Here is a 21,132-nt window from a genome sequence, read left to right as displayed (position 1 = left end):
GAGATTTTTCACAGACATTACAAAAGAAATGTTAAAACATTTGGAGCATACAGTCTATTTATATTACAGAGGAGAGAGGACAGAAAAGATAAAATGTGCATAAAATGACAGATTAATATTGTTTAAAGTTTGTAGTGATAGGTTGCAAGAAATTTTACTTATTCTGTGGGTTGGTAAGGGGGCAGGCGCAGGGTTTGCAGTCATCAGGAGAACCTCGGACCACGCCGTAGAATCCCGGTGCACAGCGTTCGCACCGATCACCCTCTGTGTTGTCTTGACAGTTCTACCAACACAAATGTGCACACATAAAAATAATGCTATGCATGTATGCGAAGGCACTCTATTTACCTTTAGTCATTCTCCAACTCCCCCATGACTCTAACCTACTCCAATATGTAGGTGCAAAAATATCCATCACCCACCACCCAGAAATTCCTGGTGTGTGCTGGGATGGGAAATAAATACAGAATGTCATACTGAGCATAATGAAGGCAACTTTAAGATGGTGACACACACACACACACACACACACACACACACACACACACACACACACACACACACACACACACAAAGAAGAAAACTCATGTTGCCTCTCCAGAAAGCTTTTCATCTCTAAAATCAACAGATTTTCTAATTAAATTAGCAAAAATTAACCTACACTCCCATTTGGACATTATTTTTGGAACTCACACCTGGCACGATAAAAAGCAAGACACCAAATTTGCTTGAGCAAGATGATAAAACATTTTTTGGAATCACTTACAGGCATTTGTGGGCTAATGGGAATCTATTCAAGGGCATGTAGACTAAAAAAATCTACTGTGTTTCAGATGCTTTAATAAAGAAGAAATCTGTATATCTCTTAAGCTGTGTCTCCCATGTTTTTCAAGTTGACAATGAATAATTGAAAAGATGACAGACCGGGTCACCTGTCATTACCTCCTTCATTACTGACAAAACAACACTGAAGAGGCTTGTTTTTTGGTGAGTGAGATAATTATCCTGGCACCGCTGTTCGAGTTTCATCAATACCAGAGAAGTAGAAATAATAGTAGCATACCTCCCTGCTGTCACTTCAGTTTTTGGTGCTAACAACAGCCTTTTCGAACACTTTTGTGCTTAGCTTTGATGTGGACACTTTAGAGACTCTCAGTGAAATGTTTGACAACATGTTGACAGATGGGTCATTTCACTTTAAATCTCTTCAATGTCAAGAACCGGCCGTCTCTTTGATTTGCTTTTTTCTAGAGGGAAAGATGAACACAGTCCCTTTTATTTATCAGTAAATTATCCTAGCCTAAGGATAATTATCCTGGAGCTGGCTGGAGCCTATTCCAGCTATCTTAGGGCCCTAAAACAGCTGGGACATGCCCACCCCCCACCCGCAACCCTGAAAAGGGTAATCGGAAGAGAATGGATGGATGAATTAATTATTAATTGAGAAACTTACTATCTTAACATACGTATACACTCACCAGCCATTTTGTCAGGTACGCCTGTTCAACTGGGCATAAATGCTAAGATTTAATCACCCAATTACATAGCATCAACTCAATGCAACTAGGTATGTAGACATGGTCAAAATGACCTGGTAAGTCTAAACTGAGCTTTAGAATGGGGAAGAAAGACAAATTAAGTAACTTTGAAATTACGATGGTTGCTGGTTTTGATGCGCTTTGATAGGCCGAGTATTTTAGAAACTGCTGGGGCTTACACCTGTCTGAAAACAGAAAATATCCAGTGATCAGCAGTTCTCTGGGTGAAAATGCCTTGTTGCTGTCAGAGGACAGTGGCCAGGCTGCTTCAAGGTGATAGGAAGCAACAAGAAGTCAAATCACCACTCATTCAATCAAAGGTTTGCAGAAGAGCATCTCTGAAGGCACAACACATTGAGACTTAAAGTAAAAGGGTTAAGGAAATACAGAAACACATTGGGTGCCACACTAATCACCTAAGAACAGAAGACTGAAACTACAAGGATTGAAACATGTTGTCAGGTCTGATGAGTCTCAATTACTGATGTGACATTTAGACGTTAGGGTCAGAATTTGGCATAAACAACACGAAAGCATGGATCCCCCCTTCTTCATGTCAGCAGTTCTGACTGATGGATTTGGTCTGTTGGTCTGATATGTTCTGATAACATGTCATGTCACAAATGAGGTCACTGTACTCACAAGACCTCCACAGTCACCATATCTCAGTCCAGTAGATTAAGATCTGGGATGGGGTGGAATGGGAGATTTGTATCATGGATGTGTAGCTGACAAATCTGCAGCAACTGCAAGGTGATGTTGCAGTAAGGATTAAAATCTCAGAAAAATACTGAATGTCTGAGTCAAAGAATTAAGAGCGTTCTGAAGGGAAAAGAGGTCTCGCCCGGTACTAGCAAGTTGTAACTAATAGAAGTATACAGTGAGTGTTGATTGCTCTGAATCTCTGTGGGAAATCATTACTCGCTTCTTTTCACCACCTACAGTTGCTGAGCCAGTACAAGCTTTTGCACTGGTGAACTTTTATCTAAGACAGACCATTTCTGAAAAGAAATATAGTTGGTCACACATATGTGTGACCAACTGTCATGATTTACTGTGTGGCAGGCAGGATGAGGACCCAATCGCAAAACTCACACACACGGGGATGAACTCAAAAAACACAGCTTTATTGCTGGCCACGAGAAACAATACAAAACTAAACTGGGAAAAACTAACATAAAGCTCACCAAGGAACACAGGGGAATCACACACAGCATGAGGGAGAACGCGACGCCGAACAGAGGGAGACTCAGACAGAAATACACAGAGGGTAAACGAGGAAAGTGGGCACACACGGGGAACACAGGTGACACTGATAATCATAACGAGACAGGGCGGGGTGAACTGAACATGACATGTACAGGCACAGAGGTTCAGACAGGAGGAGAGAGAGCACGGGGAAAACACAGACATAACGGGCTGGGGAAACATGAAACAACCACAAAGGGAGACGAGGGCTCATAAATACATAGAGGGCACACAGGGGGGAGAGAGAGCACGGGGAGAACTTAGACATAATGGGCAGGGGAAACATGGAATAAAACATAAGGAGAGACGAGGGCTCACAGATACACAGAGGGGCACACAGGGGGTAAAAGCCATGAAGGGAAAACACTTAGGGAACAACACAACAGGGCAACTCAGAAGACATGGCCTAAATAAGGAACGAAATACAAAAATACAAGGAACTAAGAATACTGGGCCCACATGGCCCAGGACCATGACACCACCCCCCCCTAAAGGGCTGGCTCCCGACAGCCCAAACCCGAAAAACAAAACAAAAACGGAAAACAACCCACCCAGGGCGGGAGGCGGGGGACCAGGACGGAGGGACTAGAACGGGAAACAAAAACAAACAACAGAAAACACAGGAGCACATGACCATAGTCCAAATAAAGTTCAGGGGGCCGACCCAGAGCCCACAGGCACAAGAGTTCATGGGTCACACGGTCGGGGGGCCGACCAGGCGGGTGGCACAGGTGACAGAGCTGGTCCGTAGGCCGGCCGTGCGGAAGGCAATGGCGGCGGCGACGAAGGAGACGACGGAGCAGTTCAGGAGGCCGGCCGTGCGGAAGGCAGCGGCGGCGGCGAGGGAGACGACGGAGCAGTTCAGGAGGCCGGCCGCGCGGAAGGCGGCGGCGAGGGAGACGACGGAGCAGTTCAGGAGGCCGGCCGCGCGGAAGGCAGCGGCGGCGGCGAGGGAGACGACGGAGCAGTTCAGGAGGCCGGCCGCGCGGAAGGCAGCGGCGGCTCTCCAGTGTCAGGCGTGCTGGCCATGGCCTGGTGGGCACAGGACCAGACGAAGCACAGGCTGAGGCTGGGCCAGACGAAGCACAGGCTGAAGACTCAGAGGCTGGGCCAGACGAAGCACAGGCTGAAGACTCAGAGGCTGGGCCAGACGAAGCACAGGCTGAAGACTCAGAGGCTGGGCCAGACGAGGACGAAGACTCAGAGGCTGGGCCAGACGAGGACGAAGACTCAGAGGCTGGGCCAGACGAGGACGAAGACTCAGAGGCTGGGCCAGACGAGGACGAAGACTCTGAGGCTGGAGCTGCAGCTGACGACTCAGAGGCTGGGCCAGACGAGGACGAAGACTCTGAGGCTGGAGCTGCAGCTGACGACTCTGAGGCTGGAGCTGCAGCTGACGAAGCACAGGCTGGAGCTGCAGCTGACGAAGCACAGGCTGGAGCTGCAGCTGACGAAGCACAGGCTGGAGCTGCAGCTGACGAAGCACAGGCTGGACCAGGGGTAGCAGAAGGTGGCTGGACGGGCTCCTCGGGCCCTCCAGCTGATGTGGCATGGTGCTGGACGGGCTCCTCGGGCCCTCCAGCTGAGGCGTGAGGCCGGACGGGCTCCACGGGCCCTCCAGCTGAGACAGGAGGCTGAACGGGCCCCTCGGACCCTCCAGCTGACGTGGCATGAGGCTGGTGCGGTTCTCCTGAACCCCCAGCTGACGAGGAAGGTTGCTGAACGGGCCCCTTGGACCCTCCAGCGGAGACAGGAGGCTGAACGGGCCCCTCGGACCCTCCAGCTGATGAGGTAGATGGCGGCATGGGAGCCGCGGAGTCCTGGATGAGCTCATCCGAGCTCCCAGCAGGAGCTGATGCAGAGCCAGAGAGATTTGAGACCCCTGGCTGAATGTTAAGCTGACCAGCGGACCGTACTGCTATCGGGGACTGGGCTACAGGAGCTACTGGGGCCTGCGCTACAGGCGGCACTGGAGCTACTGGGGCCTGCGCTACAGGCGGCACTGGAGCTACTGGGGCCTGCGCTACAGGCGGCACTGGAGCTACTGGAGACTGAACTGGGGGTGGCTGCGAGGGAGCTAACTGAACTGAGGGTGGCTGCGAGGGAGCTAACTGAACTGAGGGTGGCTGCGAGGGAGCTAACTGAACTGAGGGTGGCTGCGAGGGAGCTAACTGAACTGAGGGTGACGTAGTGGTGAGTTCCCCGTCGTCCGCCCCCATCCTTGCCAGAAATGAGACAGGTGAAAAATAGCCTAAGCGGATCGGAGACGGCAAGCGGCTGGTAGGCTGTGCAGCAGGTGAGAGGTCCTCCTCCGGGATGAGCCAGGGTTTCCGCCGGAGCTCGTCCTCCCGATAAGCCCGTAACACCTGCTGCCGCTCTTCCTCGCCAAAGTCTATGGCTTCCGTTGTCTCCGTGCGCCACGCCGTGCGGCCAGACCGCGGTGAAGACGCGGAAGCCGGCGGGGTGCGGGCGGAAGGTGTGTCTGTGGCGAGCCTCACCGTTCCAACTCTGACCGCTACTGGCTCATGAGACAGCGGCGATGACACCCGTTCACGGGACGGAGGTGTGGTTGCTGAGGCGGCATTCAGGACCCTCTGGGCCAGCGCACGGGCACGAAGCTCCTCCTTAAGGGGGCCCAGGGAGTCAAACGCCTCGACGAGGTGGGGGAGCTGTCGCAACCGTGGCTCCCGCAACAAAACGGCGTCCACGGCCGCCAATCCTGTGGAAACCACACTTGGATCCGCGCATCCGATGATGCGATCCATAATGCGGCAGAGCCGGTTCAGCTCCTCCCCTACCTCCTCTGAAATGTCCGCTGAGTCCGACATGGTCGCGTCGTCCTGGAGGTCCGCGGAGGGGTTGTGAACTGCTGGGTCCATATCGTGGTCGCGTTCTTCTGTCATGATTTGCTGTGTGGCAGGCAGGATGAGGACCCAATCGCAAAACTCACACACACGGGGATGAACTCAAAAAACACAGCTTTATTGCTGGCCACGAGAAACAATACAAAACTAAACTGGGAAAAACTAACATAAAGCTCACCAAGGAACACAGGGGAATCACACACAGCATGAGGGAGAACGCGACGCCGAACAGAGGGAGACTCAGACAGAAATACACAGAGGGTAAACGAGGAAAGTGGGCACACACGGGGAACACAGGTGACACTGATAATCATAACGAGACAGGGCGGGGTGAACTGAACATGACATGTACAGGCACAGAGGTTCAGACAGGAGGAGAGAGAGCACGGGGAAAACACAGACATAACGGGCTGGGGAAACATGAAACAACCACAAAGGGAGACGAGGGCTCATAAATACATAGAGGGCACACAGGGGGGAGAGAGAGCACGGGGAGAACTTAGACATAATGGGCAGGGGAAACATGGAATAAAACATAAGGAGAGACGAGGGCTCACAGATACACAGAGGGGCACACAGGGGGTAAAAGCCATGAAGGGAAAACACTTAGGGAACAACACAACAGGGCAACTCAGAAGACATGGCCTAAATAAGGAACGAAATACAAAAATACATGGAAACTAAGAATACTGGGCCCACATGGCCCAGGACCATGACACCAACTATACTATGGTCTCAGTCCCATTCCTGCATGATGAGGTGCTGTGAGACCAAGAGCGACCAGCTACAGTAGCTGTTAGCCGACAGGTGCGATCTCACACGTCAAAGACTTTAATAAGCTTCCTTCTTCAAGAGCATCTGAAATACTAATTTTCCTCGCAGGATTTCACTCTTGCTGTTGTTCAGATAGCCTCATGGGTACAACAACACACAGAGATCTAAATATATCTAAAATATTTTCATATCCACAGATGTTTCTGTCTATTTTGTAATTTATTTTTAGCTATGCTTGTTATAAAAGTCTCATACACCCACACATGCACACACACGGACACAGTGTCTATTCCTTTGTGCATTCTGGTACATCTCATGGCAAAAATATGGCATGTTTTTTATATAGAGTAATTCTGTACAATATGTGCAGACTGTAGGCACTTAGGACACACAACAAAATACCCCCTATTCCACCTCCACCCTCAAACACTCACTGTGAGCTCAATCATTTTAACGCACACAATTTAAACGGCAATACATATTGTACACAAACACGCACCTCTCTCTTTCATATCCCCAGGGTCCTGTCCTATGTGTTCGGATTGTTTGTTATAAATAGGAACTTCAATCAGTACAACAGGAAGTCGCCTCTTAACGAGGCAAGTCATTTCCATTAACTTCCTGTGTTTCTCGTTACCTCTAATTACCACAGAAACAAACTCGTTTAGCATTTTCAATTTAGCCCGCTCGGTTAGAAAATGCTAATGATGCTGCTGTTATGGAGAGCAAGATAGAAATGGGCAAGGAAAAAACGTCTGGAAGGCAGAGAGGAAGAGGGTGTGAAGTAGTAAAAAAAAGAAAGAGAGAGAAAAACAAATTGGTAAAACCAAGGAGGTGTTAAGGAGGATTGGGGAAAATGAAAAATGAGAAAACTAGAAACAAAAGACGGGCAAGAAGATGAAAGAAGACAACAGAGGAATAAATATATAACTAGGGAAAGGAGAACAGGAATTTAGGGGATGTGAATGAGGTGAAAAAAGATAAATTGGAGGAGTGGCAGAAGGAGGAACAACACAAGGAATGCAGAAGAAAGGCAGAGATGAAAGTCATGGAAATAATGGAGAAACTGACAAAAATTAGACAGTAAAAGAAACTGAAAGTGGCAAAAAAGTCAGTACATAACCACACACTTAGGGTTTAAAGTTGGAATATTAAGCTGAGCAAGGACAGAATTTGTATAATTACCATTATTATCCATGAATTTATGGTGAATGTTTAGGACTTGTGGTTTAAATCCATATTTGGAAGGGAATTATTGTTCCTTTAAGAATGAAAGCAGTTCAATTTTCCTTTAAAATGACAGTGGGCAACAAATACATTGATGCATTACAACCTAAACAAATTGGAATGAAAACACTGTTTAGCTGACTCTTTCAGTTGTCCTGTTTGTATGTCCTTAAGCATGTCAAGCAAACTTTTCGGAACAAAAATGAGCTGCACTGGACACAAACCTGAGGCATAAACATGCTCTGGGATGACAGCCAGCTGCTACGAACAGCTGCAAGTAAGATGCAAAAGGGTATACAAGGCTCCATGAGAATTCAACCACCCCCATTTGTTTGGAAAGCTGTTGATATTACATTTAGCATTCTACCATTCAAGTACGATTCATTTTTACATTAACTTCATCGCTTTACTCAAACATACTTTTAGTAGTGATAAACGGAGAGTCAAGGTACTCGGTGTAGTGCACAATATTTACAGTGTCACCCAGATTGCACTGAAATGTTTTAACTTAATGAGACTAATAGTTAGTAATAGTACATAAATCACTTTCACAGAAAAGTGGCCAAGGTGCTAATTCTGACATGATGCCAACACGTTAAGGTGCCATTAGATTAACAGAAATTGAGAACATGTAAGAAATTAAGTAAGAAGTTGTAACTTCAACAAACAAACAATTCTCTGAGTATAACCTGTCAAAGCAGGCGATTGGGAGAAGAGTATCAAAACACTAGCTGTTTAAGTCAAATGGTTTGTCTGTGTGCACACGTTTCTTGTCACCTCAGTGTGGTAGATAACTTACATTAAAATCTGAAAGTGAAAGAAAAGGTTTTGGATTTTTATGAGCAAACTTCCAGAAATTCTGGGAATTTCTGACTACATGATGAACAAAAATGTGTACTGTTATGTATCCGAGTAAAATAATACTGAAATTAACTAAACAAGGTTTAAAAAACTATTTGGTTTCACACTGAGGGCATGCATATGAGCGTGTGTATTTTCGCAGAATATGAGGACTCATCGGTCCAGCAACACACTATGCAGTTCCCTAATCTAACATAGGTAAATACAACACAGTTTGAGGAACTAAACCCATTTCAATAAATATTGAACATCTATTTACAGCAAGCCATTGATAATGTGTTAACTAACATAAACCTATAATTTTATCAATACTGCCCAAGATGATGTTATAAATCTCCTTTGATGACTCACGCTAGATTAAAAATACAACAGCGACTTCCTTACGACTCACAAAAATCAGTGTCTGGTGATGGTACTGAATTTTTTCCCCACTGGAAACTGATTGCAAGTAGCTGTGGAGACCACTTTTGACGGCAAGGATTGCACAGGTCACTCGATGGTACCCAACCTGTCTCCAAATGATCACGGTCTTACTCAGACTGCAACTTGAGAAAGTGTTTTTTAATGTAGACAGACTGCCAACAGGTTACAGTTGAAGCCAGTATGCACCGATGCGTTTAACTCGTCTGCAACACATCTCTTTGTAATAGGATTCATTTGGTCATTTTGCAGCTAAATCGCAGTCCTGCACCAACTATGTCACTTTATGTGGAGGAATTTTTGAAAATTTAGCACAGTTAATCAGAAACACATGCAATGCAATTCTTATATTCAATCACAAAGAGACAGGAGTCTGACTCTGTCTTATGCCCTTAGATTGCTAAAGTCAGTCTGATGGCAACTGACCATTTGTAGACCTGGTTTCTATCATTGAAGCAACCATTTCAAAGGCAACAAGATTGTATGTTTATTACACAAAGTTGCAATAACTTTGTCTCCAACCACTGTTTTCTGTCATACAGCCATAGCATTATATACAGTAACTACTTGTAACTAATAGCCCTTGCTTGAAAAAAATATTCAGACATAACTTTGGGTGAGATCCACAGAAGAGGAAATTACATAAAATATGAGAAAGCTGGAGGTCGTTAATTATTGGAGGGCTAATTACAGTACCAGACATCCTTTCCAACACACACCTACACACCTATATGGCACCCTCATCCACCTCTTTCCTCCAGAAACTGCTCAGCATATGGCTCTAGGATGCTCTCCAGCGGTAGAATGCCCACACACACACACACACACACACACACACACACACACACACACACACACACACACACACACACACACACACACACACAGTTACCTGGCATATGGATGTCTCAGGGTCACAAGAGGAGGAGTGCCCACTGCACTGACACTGAACACAGCTGCCCATGCCTGTAGCCGTGGGCACGCTGGACGCTGGAGCAGATGCCAGGAAACCACTGCGAAGACGGTAGAATCCTGCAGCACACTCCTGCACGGAGAGATAATGGGAGCAAAGATTTAGATCAGAGACAAAGATTAAAAATAGAAGTAGACTTTTACAGGTTTGATGAAGTGTGCGTTCCCACGGTAACATCAAACTGTGCCTGGCACTGGAACACACTCACATAATAATCCCCAATCATTACTTCTCTGGGCAGTTGTTGACCGCTCTCTTTTTTTTCCACACACACAAAGGTGTCTCCCTTCAGTAACTTTTGAACACAGGCACACACCCTCATGTACCTGCCAAATGCACACACACACACAAAACTGCATCCATTCATACACACACATACAGACACACACATGCAAGGTAACTCTCTCTTCCTCTCTCTCCTGCTCAGTAATAATTAATGGAGTCCATTTAAAGAGCCATCTGTTCCCTGTGCTAGCACTAAACGCCTGTTTAAAAATACTTTATTAACAACGTCGGCAGCTACAAATAGAAATGGCCATCTGTCAGCTAAGCCCTCAACAACCTGAACATTTTAAGTTTAGATGCCATTTTTAATAGTATCTGTAGCTTTTAAGTTATTTTTTTCCAGAAAATATGTGCTCTGAACAACTAATAAAATCCAACAAAGTGAAACAGAAGTTGAAGAACACAGTTAAAAGTTTGCCAGAAGACCTTGTATACCTTTAAGATTAACACAATAATGCCTAAACGACTTTCGGGCACTGCTGCCTAGCAGAATTAGCCAGAACTGTTGTGTCAGTGTATCATAAGCTGTGTCTTCAAAATCCTCATTAGACTAAAGATTGAGTCACAGCTATAAGATTTCTGCGGCTTAAGCAAAGGAGCTGGATGCAGCTGAAAGTCATTTGGTTGGACAAAATCGCAACTGAGTGGAGGAGATGCTCAGTGAGGCTTAATCCTGACTAACCAAAGTAAAAGAATAAAAAACAGAATAGAAAAACAGGAGGGTCTGAAAGGCACCGACAGGCTTAAAATGCTGAGCTAAATGTAAATTAGAAACTTTTGAGATAGTACTGAAAGCCATGTCTGTGCGCCCATTTTCCCCTCATTCTTTCTCATTGTGAGAGAAGCAGGAAAAAAAAATTCTTCCGAGCTCTGAAGGAAGCAGCCAGTTCAGCTCACTCTGTGATTAATGTTGAACTTTTATTAATTTAAATAGTTTTTCTTGTGATTTTTTTTGTAAGAATCTCACACTATCGTACTTTTTTTTTTGTCTTTTTTCATTCGTTTTAATGTTGCATCCTTTTTCTCAGCTGCACTCAATTAATTTCAACACACAACTCATATTGGGTTACAGGACCCAGCTAAAAAATGTGGCATCCCCAGGCAGAAGCAAAAAAAAAAAAAGAACAATCTAATATCTCCGCTCATCTGTCCAAAGGACATTGCTCAATAAGTCTTTTGGTTTGTTCAGATACTTTGCAAACCATGCTGCCTCATTTTAGAGAGATGTCCTCGAATCTTTTCTATATGAGATAGTCTCCAAGTTTCACCTGTTTTTAAATTTTAAATGATTAATTAAAAAAAAAAAACAGTTACTTGCAAATACTATGGAGCACTATACCCACCATCTGTAAGCTGTATATATTTACTGAGCTTCTTTTACAAGACCTTTGCAGATATTTGGTCTTCAGATGTGTGGTGTCATGTGTGAATGCATGCAGGTATTTAATTGTGTCCCCACCTCACAGGAAAGTCCAGAGTATCCAATTGGACAATCGCACTTCTCTATCTGGTGGGCTTTCTCGCTTTCTTTGGTTGGTATGCCCTCCTCGGCCACTGTCAGACTGACCTCTGAAATACTGGGAGAAAAAAAAAAAAATCAAGAATCTTTGAATTTATTAGTTTAATGAACAAAACTCTAAAAAAGTAAAGTAAAAAAATAGATTTTAAAAAATTGCATTATTGCACCTGAAAACTTTTACAAAAGTAATGTTTATTTAGCCATTGTCCCAATGTGTGGAGATGGAGGATTAAGTTGTTCTGTGTGTGTGTGTGTGTGTGTTACCGGCTTTGTCTCATCAAGTTGCCGTGTGATGCCTTAATTAGGATGTAGTCCACGTAGAACAAAATGTCCATAAAGTCCTCTCGAGTCATAGTCCGTCCATCTGCAAATTTCCAATCATGCTGCACACACACACACACACACACACACACACACACACACACACACACACACACACACACACAATCAACATCATCACTGCACTCAGTTTAAGAAACCCTGTTTGCATGGAGTAAAATAAACAATTAATTTAAAATTACTCCTACAGTATTTACTTCTACTGCTGCTACTACTACTATGAATTTCCTTATCACCTCTAAACCATTACTGTACCTCTGTCATGTCAATCTCATGGCGGGTGAGCTGACCAATCTGGAGTCCTGTTATGTGGCGTGTCATCACCATGTTGTGGTTAGGACCACCTTTAATAATGACCTGAGGCTCATAGGAGGAAGGACCGGTTTCTTCTCTGGCCTCATAGTACACAGCATATTTCAGCTGCCCCCCATATGCTGTGATCTTAAGAGAAACAATGACACAAAACAATCACCAACATTGTACTTATTGGATTTTTGAGCATTATTTTTGAGATTCTCTATGAATACCTTGCCGTTTTGTCTTACATGCATGCAAAACAACGGATCTGTACGCAATATATGAATGTATAATGAACGGCAGGTGTGACATGAGTTTTGCAATTATATTTGGAAAGACATGATGTTTGTTAGCGTCTATCACTATACACACACTATCTTGTAAATACCAAAGTAAAATCCAAGATGATACAAACAATAAAAAAACCCCACTGTGATATTTCCTACCATAGAGCCTTTGAACTGCTCAGGCAGTTTCCAGTAGTATGGTTCAGACAGAGTTGAGGTGATAAGTTCTGCATGAATGATGATCTCAGGATGTTGGAAGCTAACTCCTGTTCTCGTCTCCACGGCGTTGGATTTATCCACCAAGGGGAGCACCGTCTGCTCCGGCTTCAGTGTTAACTGGGATACATAACCATGACAATATTAATGCAGTGGCCTGTGGAACCCAGCAGAATAACGCCAAAAGATATCGTTTAAGAGAATAATCCTGTTTTCTGTTCATACTGTTAGGGTACCTGATTGTACTGTTAATTAGAAAATTAAATAGCATAATACAAATACTTAGAATATGTACAACAGTTACTTTCAATGGCATAAGCCTAAAGAATGTGAACATGCTAAAAACTTTCTAACGAGCATTGAAGGAGTCTGTGTTCATTGCGTAGCCTCTAGTATACGAGTGAACAGAATGTGTAACAATAACTGGACAGAGTGGTGTTTCTTGTCCTGTTTATCCACATACTTTCTTCACTTCCTGACGATGCTGACTCAAACAAAGCTCTTTCATCACCATCTTTTGATCTTTTTGCCATTTCAAATGGCTTTTGTCTGAGATGCCCAGACAAAACTTCAGCTTCTCTTATTTTTTTTTCTGTTTGCCGTCTTGTAATTGGGCCTCCAAAACGGTCCGAATGGAAGCACTTCCTGCACACACACTTGATTGAAACATGATGGGAGTTTTTTAGAGAATCCTTCAAATGAGATTGAATAGATCTTGGCGTACTTCTCATCCTTTGAGGTAGGTGAAGACTTATCTGTGATATAACAATAACCTTTACTCCCGCTCTGAACCTAAATGCATTAAGAAGAATTTCTTTACCGTGTTCACACTCTGTCTTGTACAAGGGAACACCTTCACTCTCAAAAATGTGTTTAATTAACACATTAACAGATTATTCATTAAAAAAAAAACCCCACTAACAATACAGAAGAAATCTCCTTTTTTCCTGTGGGTTATTAATGAGTGAAGGAAGTGTTTGTTTCTTTCTTCAGTAAATTGATAATTTTAAAATTTCTTCTCTTAGTGATCAAACTTTGTTCCTTTACATTCTAGATATAATTTAAATCTGATGTGCCAAGCTTTCTCTTTGATATAATATTTCAGTTATTACAAGCAGTCTGGAGAAAAACTACCCCTTTCATTTCCATTCTCTCCAGCTCTCATTTTATGTGTATATATTTCAATACTACTCGAATAATATCACAGTTTATTATTGACTGTGGCTTGTGGTTCAGTGAAACACTTTAAAAAAAGATCCATCTGTCCAGAAGTGTTGATATGTGGATATTGCGTGAATAATATTGAGGCATTATGGAAGGGTTTTTTTTTGGTGTGGTGCACAGATTTTCTGGAATCTATTAAGTTACTAAAGCATGGATATACTAGGAATATTGCCTGTATAAGTGAGGTAGTCACACATGAAATGGGAAACTGCTCGCTTCTTACTTAACTGTTACTCATAAGTTATTATTACATATTACTATGGCATACATTAATATAGAGTAATGGATTTCTAACAAAAATCTAAATAGAAATCAAATTAATGGTAAAAAATACAGTTTCGTACTGTCATTGAACAATCTGTGAATACACACCTCATCAGATATTAAAACACATTAAACTGCTGCCTTCATATATCTGTTTAAGTAACAGCGTATCATTAAGAATGTTTTTCTTTTTAATGCTCTAATCTGAGTGTTTAGTGTGTCACGGCGAATGAGGCAGGCCAAACCATAATGCCAGCATGTCACAGGTAGCAGTCTATCTATATTACAATATGTATAATCATGTGAACGTTTTGAGCCACCCCTCATTTCTTTAGATTTTGCTAGGAAAATGAGAAATTTATTGAAACACGTGCAAACATAAATTTAAATATTGTATTAAAGCACTATATAAACTGAGTTTGTCCAATTCTAGCTATGTTTGGTAAGTAGTCTTCAGGAATAGTTCGCCACGCTTTTTGAAGGAAATTCAAAGCTCTTCTTGGAAGGTTGACTACCTTCTGCTCCAGTCTCAGTTAGGGGTTAGGGTTAGGCTCTAGGGAGGCCAATCCATGACTGATTGTGTTCCATTATGTGTTTTTCTATCCAGGTAGGGTTTTGCTGTATTGGCAGAGTGTTTGGGATAACTGCCAATGGTACCAACAACTCTGACGGCACTTTTCTGCATTCATGATTCTATCGATTTTGACAAAAACCCTGACTCCATTGCCTGAAATGCAGGCCGAAGCATGACAGGGTATTACAGATCGCTGTAGACACTCACTGTTGTACCTCTCTCATGTCCTTCCGCATATATACAATGATTTGAACCAAAAATGTAAAATTTGGATTCATCACTTTACAAGACCTGCTGCCACCGATTTTCTGCCCAGTTCTTGTATCTCAGCTTTCCTTCCTAAGAATAGCTTCTAGATCAACAGTGGATCAACTGAAGGACCAGATGTATATCTCAGGTCCTGTGTCTCTGCTAAATTTCTTTCTATTTCCCAAGTTCATGACTTTAAGATGCTCTGCCTTTGTTTGCATTTCGTTCCCCCGCTGTAAATAAAACTCACTCACAGCTACTCAGTCATCAGTGCCTGCACTTGGGTCCACACTCCTCACCACTTCACACGTCTGCGTCAGCACCCGTGGCAGTTTTTTAGGTCTGCTTCTTCTTTTGTCCTCTTTTTTTGTCCAGTTTTGTCACATTTTTAAGGAGACTGCATACCGTGTGGCAATATGCCAAGTTTTCATCTAACAGCTCTTTCGGAATCACCTTTGTTGGTGCAGAAATGTGTTTTTATGCCTGCCAAACTGTGCTATCTTAGGCATGTTTTAGCAAAAGGCTGCTAGTAAAAGTTTTTTAAGATGCCTGTTACAGCTAGCCACAACAGTTGTTGATCCCTTGAGCATCAACTGGCTTTACAGTCAAACAACGTTCCAAGGACTGGACTGAAAATGAGTGAAAAGGCATCTCATGTCTAAAGGAAAACTTTTGTAAAAAAGACCTGTGTTCAAGACCTCTTTAAAAATCACAAAGTTTGTATATAATATATATAATCAATGCATTATCTTTACAGTTTACCTACAGACTTAAAGCAAGCATGCATGCTTTTGTTTTTTCAGATATTTACAATGTTTTCTTTCTTCTATCTGGTGCTTTAATATTCCTAGTTTTCCCACAGATAAGGGAAATTCCACATGAAGGTAAAAGCTTTTACAGTTTTATGCTGGTGCAAATCTTCATTAAATATTCACCCATCTAACACTTCGTTTCCTCAAAAAAAGTTGTGTGCAGCAAGTTGTATGTACGTAAAACCTCTATGTAATCCGATGTAGTGTGAGTTTTCAAGAGTGTGAATTAATGCATGTGTACTGTGTTTGCATAGTGTGTGTGTGCATAGTGTCCACTCATAGTGTGTGTGTATATATCCCACTTCACTCAGTGTAATCTCACGATTCAGTGGTTCAGAAAAAATCTCCCTCTTTCCAATAAACTCTCCATTTTTTTTCTCTCTTTCTGTCTGTCCACCCAGTCAACAATAAATGAAGTGAATGGTTGTTGTTCAAATGAGGCCTCTCGCCACCCTCCTAAAACTCTACGGGTTACCACGGAAACGGCAGTTTATTGCTGATTGCAACCATTTCTACAATAAAGGGGCCTTATTCAAAACACTCTTTCCTCAACAACTGATTGTAAACTTCCTGAGTGTCTTTCTAAATCTATCAGACCTCTCTTTTTGACTTCAAGTTGCTACATGTCATTTTCACGCCTATGTTTATGTTCTCTAAAACATGTACAATGGATGACTGAACAGCAGGAAAAGTTCCTTGATTATGTTGACAGTGTAGGAAATCTCATCTTTTCATTGTTAAAACAACTTCATACATTTTAGACACATTAACAGCTATGAATCCCAATGTTAGTCTTTAGGTAGCTTGCTAATTTAATAACTCAATACTTGCTACACAGGTTGCAATAACAACACAAAGTCTACCCAGAGAGGCAAATCTGTGAATACTAAGTGAATATCTGCTCTCAAAAGAGAAGGGACATTCCTTTGAGGATACAGGTGTTGACATTTTGGTCAAAGAAGACAGACGGTTAAGAGAGGAGTACAACAAGACATCTATGCTCACCTGGAACAACCATCATTGAACGCACACTCAAATCTTGACCCATGTGATCCTAACTGCTCACATATCTCCGTATCAGCTGCCAGAACTGAAGAAGTTTCAGGTGTGATGTGAAACATCTTCGAGAACCTCAAGAAGTCCAGATGGCTTCAACTCAAACATTTAAGTCTCCTGTGACTGAGAACCTACAGACACCTATTAACTCATTTAATAGCCTGTGAACAGCCCTGTTTGTGGGCAGCAGAGGGATTTGCAACTGCAGGACTTCTTGTTTCTGCAAACCAATGTGAGGTGAAACTTTTGTAGTGAACACCACACGGCTTTTGTTGGTCCATGGCTTTTCTGTTTTGCCCTCATCAGCTTGTAATTGTTATCTCTTGTATTGATACCCACTTTTCGTAAGTGCATCAAACAATGCAGCATCCACAGTCTTCAAAAAGACACAGCTATCAGAGCTACTATAAAAGCCCTTAACCTTGTTTAATCACTGGAGGCGTCTGTCTTTTTATAACATTGTTAATTCCATCTGCAGTACAGGAGAAAATCATTAAACAATGCTTATGATTACTGGCAAAAAAAAACTATGTTTGGTTTTTCACTGAGCAAAATTAGGTGCAATCAAATCTGCTAAGATTAAATGTTCATAAAAGCTGCAGATCATCTGTACATAATGAGCAAAGGACATGGAGTCTACTTGGCAACGCTCGTATAATGCAGAGTCAGTTGCAGGCAGCCGGCTGCCAAATGAGTTATCTCAGCAAGTAAGCTAGTGTAGACAGCGTGTAAATCAAATAGGCAGCTTAGAAAACGACTGTCTACGTCCTCTTTTCTGACACACTACAGGCAAAACAACTCATAAGTGAACAAGGATACAGACCATAATATTAGCTTTAAAGTCACTAGAGACATCACCAGCATTTTGAGCAATATACAGCAATATTTTGCTTTTGTTGGTTACTTTATTTTTTAGAAAGTTTTTGGGAACAAAATAAAACACTGCTATCAAAATCCTCCAAATGTTTCAGAATTGACTTGAAATTAAACTTTCTTTGTCTTTTCATCCGTTAAACATTTCAAAAAACATACATTTACTTACCCACATCCTGATAAGTCCTTGCGCCTCTGTGCAGAAGTGGGTCAATCCGTAACAGTAACACCTGCTGCAGCCCAGCGGGTTTCGTAGGGATAACCCAAACGTGTCGGGCTTACAGTGATCGCAGTAGTCTCCCTCCACATTTTCCTAAAATGTGACACAGCAAATTAAAGCAACCTTTGAGCCAGTCTTTCTATGCATACTTTAAATGAAAACATTTCTTTAGGAAATACTTTAAATGACTCTTTTCTGCTTGAGGCTATAAAGCACATTTAGCTTAATAGTACTCTTGGGATCTAGTGTCTCACTCAAGAACATGTCAGCACGGCTGAAAGTCTAAACCCTTCAGATAAAAGTAGCAGTCCAGAAGTAGCCCTAGTTATGTGTTTACAGCAATTTAATGATTAATATCTTCTTAGATGTCATAAAAAGTTTAACTGATTAGTTTATATGCTTGCCAGGAAATGCATTTGGTGTCTTGGCTTCACTGGGGTGGCAATAAGAATCTGGACCAGCTGTTTACATTGTGAGTTAATAAGCTGAGACTCGACTGGTCTAAAATGGAATTGTGGACAGGGCTGTGCATTAAGCCTTCTCTCTGCAAAGGAAAGTTACAGTGCTGTCAACACAACATCATCCAATTAATGTTGAGCTCTGTCAAAAAGTCCTGCAGGTTAGTGAGAAAGGACAGAGGAGGGAAGAGTGGGAAGGTATAGTCAGGAAGAGAGGACCACGTTAGGATTTCTTCATTAAAAGTAAATCATTATGTCACTATTGGGGGCTGTTTATCATAATCAACAACAGTTCTTTTTTGGGAGCGGGGGGGGGGGGGGGGGGGGGGGGGGGTTGTATCACAAAAGAAAGAAAATCCCACTGCATGCTCACATACAGCAATACCAAAAAATCCACACACCCACATTTGAATTACTGTAACTAATGCTCATAACTGTATTATACTTTATTCAGTCCCTGTACAGCCCCAAAGGTAGGTGCACAGTGACAGTTTTATTTCCTTTAATTGTTCTTCAGATTCCCTACAATTGTTAACCTAAATGCACTATATACTGTACTTCCTTACTTTAAAAAAAAAGATGTACCCAAAGTCGTTAGTGTTGTTTTCCTTCACTGCTGACACACTGATCTCTTGTATGTCTTTAGTCTTCAGAAAGTGGAATGCAGCTCAGGTATGATATTCCACGTTGGTGTTGGAGATATTTTATTAGTAGTTAGTGGTAGCAGTTATTAGTAAGTTGTGGATAGCGCAGTGTACTTAGCTGTGGTCTGCTGGTGGAGCAACATCAAAGCTTGTGTGACCAACGGACCAAATAAACTGATCAGGGGAGCTCTGTGATTGGCTGCAAATTGGACACTTTTTAAGCTGTGGTTGAGAGGAGATCATGGAACAAACTGTTATCCATCATTGATAATCCTGCACTGCACCTTTTGCACTGCTTACCAGACAGGCAGCAGAGCAGCTTCTATAACAAGGACACGTATCGGAAATATTTCAGAGCAATAATTCTTTACAACGCTATTTTATTACTTTAAATGCTGTAACAAAAGAAAGTAACAAATATGTGGTAAGTATTTCCCATTCTTATCCCTCTGAAAAGCTCCCTGGCTACTTAGCTGTATATTTATGATCACTGTTCTGTGGAATGATGTAATCTCATCCAATACATTTGGCTGAATCCGAGCGCACAGAATGTGCCTGTTTCTCATTCTGTATTCTATTGCTTCTGTCAAAAGTGAAGGCATCGATAACATTTTGATAGGCTGATGGTTTTCTTTCTTTCAGAACTCTACTGTTTCCCTTTTGTAAGTTTTGTGAACAACAGCCAACATGCATGCATGTTCCCCTTCATGCAGGGGAACATTCTTGACTTGATGTGCAACATTCATCATGTGTCATTCATGACATATGAATGACACCAGTGTGTGAATGTGTGTGTGAATGGGTGAATGACTGGATATGTAAAGCGCTTTGGGGTCCTTAGGGACTAGTAAAGCACTATATAAATACAGGCCATTTACCATTTACCATCATGCATATGCTGAAGACTTTCCTACCAGATTGTTCATTAATGTTTATCTCTGCCTGCTTGCTTTATTAAAAAAATATATTTAGATTGCAGCAGCTTTTAATTTAGGGGTTAGTAAGTTATGACATGATTTCGTTTAAGTTTTAATGTTAAAGCACAAAATTGAAGAGCAGTGATGTGCCTGATGATATAACGCAATGTAGGTAGATCACATGCTAGGCAGAGAGGTACACATTAACATACAGGATGTCTACATACAGGAGACAGGTTACTAATGACCGAGTGATTGCAAGTCAACTTCCTACCTTTTCAGAGAGAAGATGACACTCAGTAATGTAAAGCCTCATTACATGCCATGAATCAGGTGGTATATGTGTGTGTATGCGCAAAAGGTTTGCATTTTTGCGTGTGTCATAATGTGATCAGTAAGTGACAGCAGAGATGAAAAGTGATGCCAGGTGGACCAGTCTCTATCAAATATGTGAAAGTGTGTATCTTCAGCAAGGTAATGATGAAAAGAGTGCATATGCAGTAATGCGATCACCTTGTCAACGTGACGATAAGAGGTGTAAAATTTAAGCTTTATATGTGTGTAACTCCTGTAAAAATGTGCCTGTCAGGGTTTTTCCAAGGACAGAGAGAGATGATGGTGATGGATGAATCAAATTTCAGTTTTCTCAGGTAGAACATTTAACTACTCTGACTGTAACTCAATTTCTGTCTCTCTGACACACAGACAGGACAAATCTAGGAAACATCAGATGTGTATAGTTCACACATACAGATGCTAAATCAGAAGCAGTGCAGGGATAATGCAAGCATAACTATTCATCAAGTAAAGTTACTACTGCACTGAGACAATTTGACCATGATCAAAAAGACCCCTCTACCGGGATGAAGAAAATGTTTCGAATTAAGAAAATTGAGCTAAAGCTTAGTAATTTTGCCACATTGTGTCTTGTGGAAAAAATATGATTTCAAAGATAGTCAGAAAAACAACATTGGATATTTTTCAGGTAAATAT

The 21,132-nt window shown here is 42.4% G+C and overlaps 1 protein-coding gene across 3 annotated transcripts in view; it reads right to left on the bottom strand.

Annotated features, from left to right (window-relative positions):
• lama2 (laminin, alpha 2) overlaps positions 1–21,132 on the bottom strand; it is a 233,467-nt gene that overhangs the window by 64,915 nt on the left and 147,420 nt on the right. For all 3 annotated transcript variants that reach the window (XM_082506113.1, XM_082506112.1, XM_082506111.1), the window contains exons 27-33: positions 18,070–18,213; positions 12,792–12,968; positions 12,304–12,489; positions 11,974–12,092; positions 11,650–11,767; positions 9,825–9,977; positions 159–283 (exon numbers count right to left, since the gene is read on the bottom strand). In XM_082506113.1, the coding sequence (XP_082362239.1) occupies positions 159–283; positions 9,825–9,977; positions 11,650–11,767; positions 11,974–12,092; positions 12,304–12,489; positions 12,792–12,968; positions 18,070–18,213 (1,022 nt within the window). The remainder of the gene's footprint in view (positions 1–158; positions 284–9,824; positions 9,978–11,649; positions 11,768–11,973; positions 12,093–12,303; positions 12,490–12,791; positions 12,969–18,069; positions 18,214–21,132) is intronic.

This window comes from Aulonocara stuartgranti, assembly GCF_965226115.1.
Source record: "Aulonocara stuartgranti genome assembly, chromosome: 15".
In the NCBI taxonomy this organism is placed as follows: domain Eukaryota; kingdom Metazoa; phylum Chordata; class Actinopteri; order Cichliformes; family Cichlidae; genus Aulonocara; species Aulonocara stuartgranti.
Note: the sequence above shows the minus strand (reverse complement) of the source record. Positions and strands in the feature narration are given on the sequence as shown.